This window comes from Pantherophis guttatus, chromosome 18 (assembly GCF_059756535.1).
Source record: "Pantherophis guttatus breed Tessera chromosome 18, ASM5975653v1, whole genome shotgun sequence".
Taxonomy (NCBI): domain Eukaryota; kingdom Metazoa; phylum Chordata; class Lepidosauria; order Squamata; family Colubridae; genus Pantherophis; species Pantherophis guttatus.
In genome coordinates, this window is record NC_142080.1 from 14,777,185 (window position 1) to 14,793,249 (window position 16,065).

General features: G+C 50.3%; 1 protein-coding gene across 2 annotated transcripts in view; it reads right to left on the reverse strand.

Annotated features, from left to right (window-relative positions):
- Positions 1 to 870: 870 nt before the first annotated feature.
- NCSTN (nicastrin) overlaps positions 871 to 16,065 on the reverse strand; it is a 37,466-nt gene continuing 22,271 nt past the window's right edge. For both annotated transcript variants that reach the window (XM_034426329.3, XM_087881149.1), the window contains exons 11-17: positions 10,568 to 10,743; positions 7,522 to 7,624; positions 7,257 to 7,352; positions 6,687 to 6,774; positions 6,058 to 6,200; positions 3,612 to 3,827; positions 871 to 1,609 (exon numbers count right to left, since the gene is read on the reverse strand). In XM_034426329.3, the coding sequence (XP_034282220.1) occupies positions 1,487 to 1,609; positions 3,612 to 3,827; positions 6,058 to 6,200; positions 6,687 to 6,774; positions 7,257 to 7,352; positions 7,522 to 7,624; positions 10,568 to 10,743 (945 nt within the window). In that variant the 3' untranslated portion in view covers positions 871 to 1,486. The remainder of the gene's footprint in view (positions 1,610 to 3,611; positions 3,828 to 6,057; positions 6,201 to 6,686; positions 6,775 to 7,256; positions 7,353 to 7,521; positions 7,625 to 10,567; positions 10,744 to 16,065) is intronic.

Consider the following 16,065-nt stretch of genomic DNA (forward strand, 5'->3'; position numbering starts at 1 on the left):
TTTCTCAGTGTTTCTCAACCTTAGCTGCTGGAAGACGGGTGGACTTCCACTCCCAGAATTCCCGAGCCAGCCATGTTGAAGTCCACCCAGCTGGCTGGGGAATTCTGGGAGTGGAAGTCCACCCGTCTTCCAGCAGCTAAGGTTGAGAAACACGGCTATCTGCTGTTTTCCAGATGTGCCAGGTTGCATTGGAAGACGACTTTTACAGATTAACAGAGTTGGAAAAGACCTTGTAGGTCATCTAGTCCAACCCTCCCCCCCCCAAGCAGGAGGCCCTACACCATTTCTGACAAGAGGGCCGTCCAGTCTCTTCTTGGAAGCCTCTAGTGATGAAGTTCCCACAACTTCTGAAGGCAACTTCTGTTCCATGGGTTGATTGTTCTGTCAGAAAATTCCTCCTTATTTCTAGGTTGAATCTCTCCTTGTTCAGTTTCCATCCATTATTCCTTGTCTGACCTTTGGGTGCCTTGGAAAACAGCTCCTCACACTCTCTGTGGCAGCCCCTCAAATACCGGATCTCCTGTCTCCCCTGGTCCTTCTCTTCACTAGACCAACCAGGCCCAGTTCCTGCAACTGTTCATCGTCTGTTTGAGCCTCCGGTCCCCTCATCATCCTGGTTGCTCTTCTCTGCACTCTTTCCAGAGTCTCAACCTCTTTTTTATAGTGTGGTGACCAAAACTGGATGCAGGATTCTAGGTGTGGCCTTACTAAGGCTTTACAGAATGGTATTAGTACCTCACTTGATCTTGATTGTATCCCTCTGTTAAACTGACTGCGGTAGCACCTCCGCAGATGAAACCCCCCCTCCCCAAAATCTCTCCACCCCCAGCCCCCAAATTCTTAAACTTCTCAGGTAGCCGAGCAAATAAGTGGGAGGGATCAACAAATTTAATCTGTAAATTAAGGGGTGGGTGACGGTTTTCAATCAAAACAGGCTATTTATATTGTATGTACAAAAAAAACAGAACCCAAGTTTTCTTTAAAAAAAAAAAAAAGGATAGTTTACACCCATTTCCAACTTTCCTGCATCCCCCGGGTTGTTTTTTTTTCCACCTTGATCTATGTAAATCAAAAGAGTCAAGCAAATTTATCCAGACCTTCAAAATTAAAAAAAAAAGGAAAAGTGAGAAAATACAAGGTTGAAGGTCCACAAATGCTCCGCAGAGAGTCTCCTTGGATGGCCAACTCTTCGCCGCTCTCAAGAGGGTGTCGGGACCCCCGTGCTGTGTGCCCCATTTGTGCTGGGCCGCTGGATGGAGGAGGGTCCGAGAGACCAAAGAAAGCCCCCCCTCCCCCAATTAATCCGTGCCTTGCCAGCATTGTGTTTCGCTACACCCGCCATGCGTCTCTCTCTCTCTCAACGGGGTGATGATGAACGTGTTCCTTCAAGACCCACAACTCCACGGGACTCAAAGAGAGGGTCCGGCTGTGCCAAATTCAATATTTTTCTTGTTTGCAGCGCTTAAGAGTTCCCGGCACAGGTTTATCAATAGGCCACTGCTTCAGAGTCCCCCGGCGTGGAAAACAGCACGTGGGCTTTGGCGTTGATGAAGTAGGTGGCCACGAATGAGACAATGAGGATGACCAGGCCCAGCATCAGCGTGATGATCTGCAACAAGGTTACAGTCATACAGTCATAAGTGGAAGGAGATGGGTGGTGGGAATAATGAGAAGATTAATAGTAGTGCAGACTTAGTAACTAGTTTGAGAGTGTTGTGGGAATTATTGGTTGAGCAGAGTGATGGCATTCGGGAAAAAACTGTCCTTGTGTCTAGTCGTTCTGGTGTGCAGTGCTCTATGGCGTCATTTTGAGGGTAGGGCTAGAGCAGGAGTCCTCAAACTACGTCCTGCAGAAGCCATTAATCCATCCCGCGTGGGACCATGAGGCTGCCCCACCCACATCTCCCCACCTACCCACTTGCTCCCACCCGCCTTCTGGAGGACGAGGCCAAAAACGGGCCCATTTTTGGGTGGCAGAGTGGTCCTGTTACTCTCCCCAGCCTCCAGAGAGAGAGAGAGAGAGAGAAGGAGGGAGGGGGGAGACACACACACCCAAACAGAAGTGCCTCCCCTGCCCCCAAGGCAGCCACATCCCTTCACTAACTTGCTCTCCATCCCCAGGAGCAAAACAAATTGAAGTTTAATTTGTGCATATTGCTTAATGGATTGCTAAATTGGCCACGCCTACCCAGTCACATGACCACCTAGCCACACCCACCCAGCTGGTCTGCTGGTCCCCCAACAGTCTGAGGGTCCATGAATTGGCCCCGTTTAAAAAGTGTAAGGACCCCTGCTTTATAGAGCATCCCAAGTTGCGATGGCACTGAAAAAATGTGACTTATGACCGTTGCAACCTCTCTATGGTCACGTGACTTATATTGGGATGCTTGGGAACTGGCTCACACTTGTGACGGTTGCAGGGTCTCCCCGGGGGGGGGGGGGTTTGTCATGTGGTCCCCTTTTGCGACCTTCTGACAAGCAAAGTCAATGGGGGAGCCAGATTCACTTAACAACTGTGTCATTAACTCAACACCTGCAATGATTCACTTAACAACCATGGCAAGAAAGGTCGTAAAATGGGGCAAAACTCACTAAACCACCATCTTGCTTAGCGATGGAAATTTTGGGTTCAAGTGTGGTTGTAAGTCTGTATACGCATTTCTATGACTGCAACTGAGAAGCACCGAGATTCCCTTCTATAGGAGCCGTGGGTCAAGGCCGACATGGCCAGCCCGATCTCAAAAAAGCATCCAAAACCCCCAAGCTCAAATCTGCTCCCACCCTTTGGCCTTCTGAGAGGTCTTGAAGACGGGGCGATGCCAACTAACCCAGAGCCCCAGGGGGTGTGGCCCATTGGAGGTGGCTGATGGAATGAGAGGATGCCCTCCCTTCTCCCTGAACGCCCTTGGCTCCCTCCCTCCTTCCCTCCCTCCCTCTTTTTAAGCGGTTTCTTAAATTTAAGATCTTGATTGTTTTAATGTTTTCTGTAAGTCACTTAGAGTTGCTTATGAGTAGCATCAGGGGTGAAATCCAGCAGGTTCTGACAGGTTCTGGAGAACCGGTAGCGGAAAGTTTGAGCAGTTTGGAGAACCGGCAAATACCACCTCTGGCTGGCCCCAGGAGTGGGGTGGGAAGGGAGATTTTGCAGTATCCTTCCCCTGCCATGCACACCAAGCCACGCCCACCAAGCCACACCCACAGAACTGATAGTAAAAAAACTTGGATTTCACCACTGGATGGCATGCAAGATAGATACATTAGGTAGGTAGGTAGAGAAAGAAAAAGAGAGAGAGAGCATAGATAGAGAGACAGATGAAATAAATGATGGGGCAGAGATAGAGATAGAAAAAGATAAAATAGATTATAGAGATAAATTAAAAAAAGAGCTAAAGATAAGGGATAAAGATATAGATAAAATAGAGACATACACTCAGAGATATGATGATACGGGATGGATGGATGGCTACATATAGATAGGTAGGGAGGGAGTGAGAGAGAGAGAGGGAGGGAGGGAGGGACGGGCGGACAGGCAGGCAGCCAGACAGACTCAAGGGTTAGAAAGCTCCTATATTTTAGCAAACCGACCAATCCAACCCTGTTTAGCACCTCACCTCCAGTTCTTTGCTGGCGATCAAGAAGATGCGTCCATGAAGCTCCTTCCAGCGACTCTCCGTCCAGGTTGAAAACTCGGTGGATCCCCACTGTTGGAGCTCAAAGGCCGGAGAGGAGGCCACCGTGCGGCGGACAGTCGACCTGACGCAGAAGGGCTTGCGGGGAGAGCTGGCATTGGGGTACGGGGAGCCCTGCACCCACATGTATTCGTACAACTGCGGGAAAGAAAACACAGGAGGAATGGAAGCAAAGCCCGGTTATTCACGTGTCACTTTGAACATGAAAGCTTTAGCATTAAAGTTTGAGCCTTGATAGTACAGGGGTTTAGTGCACCCTGTTATTAACACAGCTGCCTGCAATTTCTGCTGGTTCGAATCTCTCCAAGGCTCAAGGTTGACTCAGCCTTCCATCCTTTCTAAGGTAGGTGAAATGAGGACCCAGTTTGTGGGGGCAATAAGCTGACTTTGTATAAAATATACAAAAGAATGAAGGCTATTGCTTAACGCACTGTAAGCCGCCCTGAGTCTCCGGAGAAGGGCGGCATATAAATCAAATTAAAAAAAATAAAATAAAAAATAAAATAATAAAGGGTTCTGCTGATTTCTTGTTGTCGGTTTCTATTTTCCATTGTTTTGAACCTCAGCTGCTGAATGGGGGTGTGGTTTTATAGCTCTGATTTTGTTTTTACTGTTCTTAGCCACCGAGAGTCAGAAATTTGGGAGAGGTGATATAAATGAAATAAATGAAATGCATGAATGAATAAATGAATGAAAGCCAAGCAATTGCTTTGGTATTAATCTTCCATAGATAGATTTGCAAAAATTGCCTTTTTCCAGATAAACCCTTAAGGTGCATGCAGAAAAAAACCACCATGCCTGCAGAGCCAGACTTCTTAATGTTTATACAGGTGGATCTCAGATTCAGATGAACAGAGTTGGAAGGGACCTGGTAGGTCATCTAGTCCAACCCCCCGCCCAAGCAGGAGGCCCTACACCATTTCTGACAGATGGCAGCCCAGTCTCTTCTTGAAAGCCTCCAGTGATGGAGCTCCCACAACTTCTGAAGGCAACTTATCTAGGTGCTTATTATCATATGTGGTGGGCATGTATGAAAGCAAGAAAATATTGTACGAAAACACATGCATGATTGGAAAAGATGATTAAGCAGCACATAGATTTAAAACTAGAAATATTTTTTTAGGTGTAATACCAGGAAGCTGTGACAAAGGGACTATATCCTATGGCACACGAACTATGGCACGTGTGCCACAGGTGGCACGCGGAGCCATATCTGTGGGCACACGAGCGTTGCCCTAGCCCAGGTCCAGCCAGCTGATTTTTGGGCCTTCCGGAAGTCAGGAAATGGGCCATTTCTGGCCTCCAGAGGGCATCCAGGGGGGTGGGGAAAGCCATTTTCACCTTCCCCAGGGTCTTAGAAAGCCTCTGGAGCCAGGGGAGAGTGAAAAATGGGCCTTCTGGTCCCACCGGAAGTTGGGAAATGGGCTGTTTCTGGCTTCCAGAGGGCCTCCAGAGGGTGGGGAAGGCCCTTTTTGCCCTCCCCAGGCTCCTAGAAAGGCTCTGGCGCCTGGGGAAAAACGGGCCTACTGGGCCCACCATGCCATTGCGTGCCAAAAGTGTGCGGGGGGGTGTCACACGCATATGCACAGGGGGTGGGGGGTTGGCGGACGCATTGAATTATGGGTGTGGGCACGCCCCACCACTTTTGGCACGCGACAGCAAAAAGGTTAGCCATCACTGGACTATATATCTAATGCTGCATGTATGGACAGCAGCAAGAATTGTATTTGCACAATATTGGAAAAAACAAGAACACCCCACCAGGTGAAAACATAATTCGGAAAACATTGGATTGTGCAGAGATGGATAGATTGACATTGAAAATAAGAGAGATACAGAGTATTATTTAACGTGGAATAGGTTTTATCAATGGTTAGAGATAAGAGGTAGAAATTAGATGAAGAAAGAGCATTGTGATGTTCAAGTAAAATATGAATGTTGTTTATAAGGGTGTCAATATAATCAATAGGATTATAAATAAGCTAATATAATTATAAATATGATTAGAATTATTTTGTTGAATTATTACCAACAGTATATGTGTTACTTTTCCTTTTTTCCTTTTGTAAAATGGTATGCCCGGACAACATACTGTATTCAAAATACTTATATATAAATTTAAAAAAACTTGATATAAAAACTGGCTGTGTGGTATTAACAGCCTCACCTGAGACCTTCTCCAGATGCCTCCAAATCTTAGGGTGGTGGCATCTGAGGAGGTAAGAGGTGGGGCAGCCTTCCCCAAGGTTTCACCATTAAGTTTTCACCAGACGGCTTGTTTATTTTCCAGATTTTTTTAAAAAAACAGTATATGTTTATTTATTTTTCCTGGTGATGATTTTATCTAGTGCTGGATGAGGAGACTCACATCTTCCTTGGAATCTTTGCAATGCTCCTTGGTGATGTTGTCTCCCAGGCGAGTCCCAGTGAGGTTGGCCAAGACATACTGGACCAGGCTGGTGGCGTTGACAGGACTGGAGACGGCAATGTAGTACTGGAGGGGCTCATCGCCTGGGGAGGGGACAGAAAAGGGTGGGGGAAGTCCAAAGGGTACCCTCAGGCGGTAGCCTTCACCCCTGAAGATATCCCCCCTCCCTCTCTCATTCTCTTTTTCTCTTTCGTTTTCTCTCTCATTCTCTCCCCTCCTTTTTCTCTCTTTCATTCTCTCTCTTGGTTCTTTCTCTCTCATTCTGCCCCTCCCCCTCTCATTCTCTCTTTTCTTATTCTTTTTCTTTCTTTCTTCTTTCTCTCTCGGTCCTTTTTTTCTTCCCCTCCCCCTCTCATTCTCTCTTTTCTTTTTCTTTTTCTTTCTTTCTTCTCTCTCTTGGTTCTTTCCCTCTCATTCTTCCCCGGCCCCTCTCATTCTCTCTTTTCTTATTCTTTCTCTTTCTTTATTCTCTTTCTTGGCTCTTCTCTCTTTCTCCTCTCTTTCTTTCTTTCTGTCATTCTCTCTCTCTCTCTCTCTCTCTCTCTCACGGACACACAGACAGGCCTCACCCAGAGGCCCTTTAAAATCTGGCCTCGTGATGGCCTGGAACCAGGAGTTGTTGGACTGGATCAGGAAACCATACAACATGCGAGTGACCTGGAAGACAAAGGCAAATTGTCCAGCTGGGAAGGTTCAAAGAGCAGCGCCTACTAAACAGTAGTAAACTACTAAACTGTAAACTACTCCTGTAAACTTACTACTGTAAACTACTCGTAAATTTTTTTATTACTAGTAAAAATTGGAGGAAATTACTCAACAGAAGCAAAAGCTGTTTGTTCAAGATGCAATAAGATCTCCTCCCTTGAGCAGAGGGTTGGACTAGAAGACCTCCAAGATCCCTTCCAGCCCTCAGATTCTATGAGATCCGGCTATATATTAAGTGGCCCCATGGATCCTGACGAGACGGGTGGGGTACTCAAGTGTCCCCCAACACCCAAGGAAAGGGGGCGGATGGGTGGCAGGAGAGTGGGCATTCATCAGACGCCGGGTGACCTACCCAGAGAGCGGAGGGAAGGGCATGCCAACTTAGGACCGGCCCCTTCCGTGCCTCCCCCTCCAGAGACCCCATCAGCACCTACCGTGAGTGGATCTGCCTGAATTGACGAGGCGTCGCCCCCTCCTCCGGCCATCTTGTAGAGCGTGCGGCCCACCACGGTGGCTACGGCAGCTAAGGACTGGGAGAAAGAATGGAGGGTCAAGGCAGGCTGGACAGCCCTCCCCCTCTGGGCCCTTCCTTCACACAGCGGCTGCTGCGGCCGTCAGTGCCAAGACAACCACAGCCAGCCAGAGAATCCGAGTTCGCTCCTCCCAGCGCTCCCCACTTGACAGAGGGGCCCAGCCCACCTTCGCTGTGTCCGTCACGTAGTTCAGGGCCTGCTCTGGGCTCAGCCCCTGGGGGTAATTCAGCCGGATGTTCTCGGGGGTGTCGTAGAGGCTCTGGTAGTACCTGCGGGAGGGAGGGAGGGAAGGAGGAGCTGCGATGGTCTGGGGAAGGGGGCAGGGAGGAGGGGAGATTGGGGTCCTTGGGGGAGCAGGTTTGGGGAGGGATCCCTTGGGGTTGGAGATGGATCTGGGCTTGGGCAGAAACCCAGCCTCCCCCCCCATCCCCCTCCCTCCGGCAACCCCTCCTCAAAGGACGATTCACCCCCTTCCTTCTTCGTGGCAGGAGCATCATTATTAAAATTTTAATTTTAATTATCGTAATTAACTTGGCCCTTTGGTGGCTTTGCCTGTTTGATGAGCTGAGGCTTTTTATTAGAAAGCAAAAGGGGGGGGAAGGGGCGAGAGACTTTGGCAAACAACACCCCCAAATCTGACAAGGAGGCCAGTCCCAGGTCCTACCACCTTGCTGGCTGGGGAATTCTGGGACTTCAGCTCCAGGAGTCTTGAAGTCGCTAAGATTGAAAAAAAACATTGCCCACCTAGACATACAGGTAGGCCTTGACTTATGACTGCAATGGACTCAAATTTCTGCCGCTAAGCAAGACAGTCGTTAAGTGAGCTTTGTGCCAGTTGACAAATGTTCTGCCGTAATTGTTAAAGCGAATCACTGCGGTCGTCAAATTAGCCTGACGTACACCATTAAGCGAACCCAGCTTCCCCCATTGACTTTGCTTGTCAGGTCACAAAAGGGGAACACGTGACCCGTCCCACTCCCCTGGGGACACTGCAACCGTCATAAAGGTGAGTTGGTTCCGAAGCCTCTTAAATTTTGATCATGTGACCAGTGGGGGAGGGGAGGCTGCAACAGTCATAAGTGTGAAAAAAGGGCCCCAAGTCCCTTTTTTCGGGGCCACTGTGACTTTTGGTCACCGAGGGAACTGCCGTAAGTTGAAACCACCTGTAGCCAGCATCTGGATTTTACACACAGAGACAGAGGGAGCCAGACCCCCTTTCCCCTCCCCTCTTTTGCTTTGTTTCCCAGCGGCCCTGCAAGAGCAGCTGCTCCTCCCTTCTGCAGGCTTGCTAACCCCTGGCTGCTGGCCAGCCGCCGGAGACGTTGTGCGAGGCGAAAGTGGGTTTCTCCCGCTTGTCAGAACAATTACGCTGCGGCCCTTTAACTGCGCTGTCTGTCTTCCCTCTGCCCCCCCCCCAGCAACCCCCCCCCTCTCCCCCAGTGGCTGCTACCTTCTTCTCCGGCACCCGCCCCTCTCGGGCTTTTGCTGAGCTCCAGGTAAATTGGGGTCTCGGCTTCACCTCCGTTAGTCAAGACTGCGAGGATCCCCCAAATGGGGAAACTGGAGGTTTTTTAAGAAGAGGCTGATATTCCACAGGGCCTCCTGCTAGAGCAGGGGGTTGGACTAGAAGACCTCCAAGGTCCCTTCTGGCTCTATTCTGATTGCAACCTATTCCCCAAGCCACCTGAAGGCAGAAGCAGCAGCAACCGATGGAAACTCATCAAGGGGAGAAGCAACCTAGAACTAAGGAGAAACTTCCTGACAGTGAGAACAATTAACCAAAGGAACAGCTTGCCACCAGAAGTTGTGGGTGCTCCATCATTGGTCTGATATTCCACAGGGCCTCCTGCTAGAGCAGGGGATTGGACTAGAAGACCTTCAAGGTCCCCTCCGGCTCTATTCTGATGGAGAGGCTTCTGAGTTCTGGCCTTCTGCGTCTTGTCTCCAGCTTGGCCACAAGTGTGGACTCACTTCTACACTCACCAGTTCTTAGTTACCAGTTCTTAGTCACATACTCCCCCCGCGCTTACGACGACAAGAAGTTCTCATTCAGGAGTATAGTAAGATCCTGTTAAATTCCTCTCTACCATACATGGATACATTCCTGATCTCTTAAGATGCCGATTAAAGTCAAGAAACCCACCAATCTTGACAGCGCGTAAGTTGATGGCCGATCATCAGAACACCACACAAAAGTGGATGGAGGCGTGGAACAACTGTTCCCCCCAAGATGTCTCCGAGCATATCAGTCCTAGTAGTAGACCTCCAGGATTTAGCCTACCCCGACACATATGGGTGACATATAATAGAATTCGAACAACTCATGGGGTGTGTGCTGACTCCCTGTATAAATGGGGAAAGACACCTTCAGCACAATGTGATTGCGGGGCCCCTCGACAGACTATCCAGCATATAGTGAGGGAATGCCCTAACAGAAGGTATCCAGGAGATTCTAGGGACCTCCTCTGCATAACAACGGCAGCTACTGACTGGATCTCCAAACTCGACATTAAACTTTGAAATGTTATTTCTGTTTTCCTTTTAGGTTTTCTTACTGCTTTTTTATTGTTTTAATTGTTTTTAACCTGTAAAAATGAAGTGTTTTAATACTGTGTGTGACCAACCATACGCTAAATAAATAAATCTACACTCACCTGCCTTCTATGGGTTTCATAGATTTCAGGTACTCCTCGACTTACAACCAAACACTTAGTGACCGTTCAAAGTTAACAACGGTGCTGAAAAAACTGACTTATGACCGATTTTCACAGTGACCATCTTCCCAGCATCCCCACGGTCATGTGATCAATATTCAGATGCTTGGCCACTGATTCCTACTTATGACGGTTGCTGTGTCACGGGGTGTGTGTGTGTGTGTGTGTGTGTGTCTCGTGATCCCTTTTGTGACGTTCTGATGGTGTGGAAGACAGATTCACTTTACAACCAGGCTACTAACTTATTAACTGCAGTGGTTCACTTAACAACCAAGGCAAAAAAGGTCGTAAAACAGAGCAAAACTCACTTAACAGCAGAAACGTTGGGCCCAATTGTGGTTGTGAGTCGAGGGCTGCCTATACAGCCGGGGTTTCCAAACTCGGCAACCTTGAAGACCTGCGGACTTCACCTTCCAGAATTCCTCGGCCTCCAGCCAGAGCCTTAAAAAGTTGCCACGCTTGGAGATTTCTGGACTGCTGAAAAGGATCCCTGGTTACCTGTTCTCGAAGTGGGAGGAGTGGTCAGCCAGGACGATCCCAGGAATCTGTTGGGCCCTCAGGAATCGCTGGAAGGAGGAAGGCGGGAGGGGCTGGCTGGCTTCGATCCCACTCATCACCACACTGGTGTTTTTGCTGCTCTTGTTCAAGGCTTCCATCATCCTCTGGACGTTTTGCTAAGAGCACCAGGGAAAGAGCGGCTCAGTTACGCCACGAATTCAGAACGCAGACAAAGTTTTACTTTTACAAGTGGAGGCAAAGATCCCAGGATAATGTTGCAGGATCCAATCTGACTCAGTTTCACAGCTACTCAAGATTGTTGGCCAAACAGGGACAAAAACAGCCGGGGGGAAAAAAAGGAAAAGATTGAAGTCTGGGAAATGGACTCCTTGTCAGTCAATAAGAGTGCTGATTTACTGCCAGTTTACGAGGTACTTATTAATGACTTCATAGCCAGCCATCAACACCTTATTTAACGAGAGAGGGGGGGGAGGGAGGGAGGGAGGGGAGAGAGAAGGAGAGGGAGGGAGAGTGTGAGAGAGAGAGAGAATGGGAGAGGGAGAGGAGTTCTTCAAGGAGGACTCCAGCACAAGCCCGAAAACTTGGTAGAATAAATCTTTGGTCCTTGTGACTGACTCAGATTGCATCATGAAATTTTCCTTACTATAGGGGAAAAAAACCATCCCACAGCCCCCTCTGGGGCAGTTTACTGATGCTTTATTTAAGATTTTCACGTTCACCCAAATGGGCAGTCTTGAAGACATGGTGCCAAGATAGGCTGCAGCCCAACCCGAGTGTTGCTGAGCACCACGGAGGGCTCCCAGACAGAAGTTCTCAAGGGCCATTCAGAACGGAGGATGGTGGGGAGGCAGAGCTAAGAGCCGGCGGCTGCCGGAGCGGCGGCTGTGACAATGCAGTGGCGGTGGCCATGTGGTACCCTCAGCGGGACTTCACTGGACCCTGGTGGTGGCAGGGACTGCCTGCGGAGGCCAGTGGTGGACGGAGTCGGTGCTGAGGAGGTCGATGGCGGTGTCGGCGTCCGGAATGGCGGCTGCTAAGGCGGCGGCAGTGGGAGCGGTGGAAGCCAGAAGGCCGTGAGCGAGAGAGCAGGGGCTTGCCTGGCAGCTATTCCAGCTGAACTCCCTGGGTGACCGCAGGGTGCTGACCCATTTTGTGAGGGTCAGCCTTAGGCCGTCCCTGAGGGCCCCCTCCCTGTTTTGGGATTGGGAGGGCTGAGCCGGAGGTGTTGCGGACTATGGAAGAGCTGAGGGTGGCTTAAGGGGACTGAAAGATGGCTGTGGTGACTACCTTGGGGTGTTTTGCCCTGGATACCTCACTGCTTTGCTCCCCCCCTCTCCTTATTTCATCTCTTCTGCCCCTGTTTTGGCCTGGTGTCAGGCCTTACTGTGATCGCCTGCCATCCAGGTTTCTTTCCTGTTTGCCAGAAAGAGTCCTCCTACTTTTGTGTCATCTTGGTCTCTCTGGACTTGTCTACTGTGGGGCCGCCATGGACTGCCCTTGTTCCTGAATTTAATGACTGGTTTATTCCATCTGTCCCTCCTTACAGTATGGAGAGATGCGTCCTAGCCATGGACTATTTATTTATTTATTTACTTATTTTATTGAATTTATATACCACCCTACTCCCGAAGGACTCAGGGCGGTGAACAGCCATAGAATAAAACATATAAATACAAAATTTAAAATAAGATAAAATAAATAATTTGGCTGAACAAATTTAAAACCCTAATAATTTAAAACCAAATTTAACATTTCCATTTAAAAAGGGGAAAGACTTAGGTCAGGCCAGGCCTGGGCAGACTATACCCAGTTACTGAATGTATTTGTCGGCAGAACTCCTTAAACTGCGAGATTCCCCCCAACTCTATTGAGGGCCTACCTCGATGACGGGTTTTGGAACCCCGAGAGATGGCACGCAACAAAGAGGAATTTGAGGGGTTTTTGGCAAGAGGGTGTTAGGGTTTTAAAGAAAAAGGCTTTGCATTCTTTTTTAACCAGGTTATTAGGGGCACCAGGGAGGGGGTGGGGCGTGGGTTTGGGGGGTAACCCACAAGGGACTGGGCTTAGCCCGACAGAGGGCTCTGTGATTGGGGGTGCGGGGTCGGGGGTCGAGGAGGGGGCTAGTTTCTGTACTAATGAGGGCTGTTCCATCGGCACTGTGTGTGGGAGGGGCAGATACGGCGGGAGCAGAGGGCCATATCATGTTAGGGGAGTGCGCACTCGCTATCTTCGAGTGATTGCGCGCTCCAGCCCCCAATGCTCTTCTTATTCCCTGGGTTGCACAGATCCTCAGGGCCTGAGCCTTCGGTTGATGTTGTGCAATGCCAGGTCCGTGGTAAATAAAGCCCCGCTCATTTGTGATCTTGTTCAGGAGGGGGGAGCGGACCTGGCGGGTATTACGGAGACCTGGTTGGGCCTGGAGGGGGGGTCCCCCTCATTGAAATGTGCTCACCAGGTTTCCGGCATTCCATCAGCCGAGGTCTCAGGGGAGGGGCGGGGGGGTGACGGTTGTTATCAAGGAAGGTCTTGGTCCGAGGGAGACCACTGTGCCTCAGATAGCCGGATGTGAGTCCCTCCTTGTGAAGTGGGGCCGTGGGGGGCAGATGAGCTTGCTGGTCACGTACCTGGCTCCCTGCCATGTGGCAGTGGCCTTGCCTGAGCTGCTCAACGTGATAGCCGAGGTGGCGGTTGATACCCCCAGGTTTATGGTCATGGGGGATTTCAACCTGCCATCTATCGGTGAAACGTCTGAGGCGGCTCGGGAGTTTATGGCTTCCATGACGGCCATGGACCTGACCCAGTTAGTTCATGGCCCCACTCACACGGGGGGACACACTCTGGACCTGGTTTTTGTCTCTGGCCAGTGGTTGATATAGGGGATATTGTGATCGAGCCCTTGTCATGGTCAGATCATTCTCTCCTTTGACTTGACCTTCAAACCGCTACACCCCGCCGCAAGGAAGCAGAACTGATTAGGTGGTTCCACCCCAGGCGCCTGATGGACCCAGAGAGGTTCCAGACGGAGCTTGGGCCATTCCCTGAGGTTCTGGCTCATGACGTGGCTGAAAACCTGGTGGCCGCCTGTGATAGGGTGGCCGCTGGAGCTTTGGACCATGTCATGCCTTTGCGGCCTCTGACCCAGTGCCGATCCCAGGTGGCTCCCTGGTTCTCCGAGGAGCTGAGGGAAATGAAGCGCCGGAAAAGACACCTAGAGAGCGGTTGGAGGGCCAGCCGGTCCGAATCTGACCGAACACTGGTGAGGTCTCATATTAAGACCTACCTAGTGGCAATAAAAGCGGCAAAGTCTGACTACTTTTCCGCTCTTATTGCGTCTGCAGATAATCGCCCAGCTGCCCTGTTTAGGGTGACCTGCTCCCTGCTCCATCTGGGAGTGCGGGAAGACCCCTTGGAGGGTAGAGCTGAGGATTTTGTACAGTATCTGCATGAAAAAATCGCTCAGATTCGGGAAGGCTTGGACTCTGACGGGACAGATTCAGATGGGGTGATGGAGGAAGGTCTTGAGAGTGTTATCTGGGAGGAGTTTGACCTGGTGACTCCCGAAGACGTGGACAGGATTCTGGGTAGACTTAGCACGGCCACATGTTTATTGGACCCATGTCCCTCCTGGTTAGTGCTGGCTTCCCGGGAAGTGACACGAGGCTGGTTCCAGGGGATTATAAATGCTTCCTTGGGTGAGGGTGCCTTTCCCGCCGCCTTGAAAGAGGCGGTGGTGAGGCCCCTCCTCAAGAAGCCCTCTCTGGACCCGGCTGCTTTAGTGAATTATCGTCCAGTCTCCAACCTTCGCTTTGTTGTGAAGGTTGTTGAGAATGTGGTGGCGCGACAGTTCCCCCAGTACCTGGATGAAGCGGTCTATCTTGATCCATTCCAGGCAGGTTTCAGACCTGGGCACAGCACGGAAACGGCATTGGTCGCATTGGTTGATGATCTCTGGAGGGCTCGGGATAGGGGTTTTTCCTCTATCCTGGTCCTATTAGATCTCTCAGCGGCTTTTGATACCATCGACCATGGTATCATGCTGCACCGGTTAGAGGGGTTAGGAGTGGGAGGCACCATGTTGCGGTGGTTCTCCTCCTTTCTCTCTGACTGGTCGCAGTTTGTGTTGACGGGAGGCCAGAGGTCGACCTCGAGGTGCCTCATGTGTGGGGTGCCGCAAGGGTCGGTCCTCTCGCCTCTTCTGTTCAACATTTATGTGAAGCCGCTGGGTGAGATCATCCGTGGTTTTGGGGTGCAGTTCCACCAGGATGCTGATGACACCTAGCTGTACATCTCCACCCCGAACCACCCCAACGATGCCCTTGAAGTGATGTCCCGGTGTCTGGAGGCCGTGCGGATCTGGATGGGGAGAAACAGATTCAAGCTCAACCCGTCCAAAACCGAGTGGCTGTGGCTTCCGGCGTCCCGATATAGTCAGGTGGTGCCATCTCTGACTACTGGGGGTGAGTCATTGGCCCCCACGGAGAGGGCTCGCAACTTGGCTGTCCTCCTGGATGCACGGCTGTCCTTAGAAGAACACGTAACGGCCATGGCCAGGGTTTTTTTTTATAAGGTTCGCCTGATCCGCCAGTTGCATTCCTTTCTGGATTGGGACTCCCTACGCACGGTCACTCATGCCCTCGTCACTTCCCACCTGGACTATTGTAATGCTCTCTACATGGGGCTCCCCCTGAAGAGCACCTGGAGGCTCCAACTGGTCCAGAATGCGGCCGCACGGGTGGTTATGGGAGCGTCATGGCGCTCCCATGTAACACCTCTCCTGCGCAAGCTGCACTGGCTTCCTGTGGTCCTTCGGGTGCGATTCAAGGTATTCGTTACCACCTTTAGAGCGCTCCATGTCTTAGGATCCGGGTATTTACAAGACCGCCTGCTGCTACCAATAGCCTCCCACTGGCCAACTTGCTCCCACAGAGAGGGGCTCCTCCGGATGCCGTCGGCCAAGCAATGTTGGCTGGCGACCCCCCAGGAGGAGAGCCTTCTCTGTGGGGGCTCCTGCCCTCTGGAACGAATTGCCCCCTGAGATGTGGAGGATTCCCAACTTGCGCACCTTCCGCCGGGCCCTCAAGACGCTTTTATTTCAACAAGCCGGGCTGGCCTAATTTTTAAATTTTATTTGTTAATTCTTTTTTAAACATTTAAATTGGATTGTTTATTTTAATTATGGGCTAAACTATTTAATATTTTTAAACTGTTTTTTAAATTTTATATTTGTGGGTTTTATGCTGGCTGTACACTGCCCTGAGTCCCTTTGGGAGAAGGGTGGTATATAAATTAAATAAATGAATGAATGAATGAATGAATGAATAAATAAGAGTAGAAGAGTACCATCTCCCCAAGGTTCGTTTTGGCCAAAGATGAGAAGTAAGGAACGGTCCCAAAGACCTCTTGGAAAATGTGGGAACTGAGAAAGTTTGGAGGAAAGCAAGGGGAGGGGGCATTGGATGGCTGTTGCCCGGGAGAAG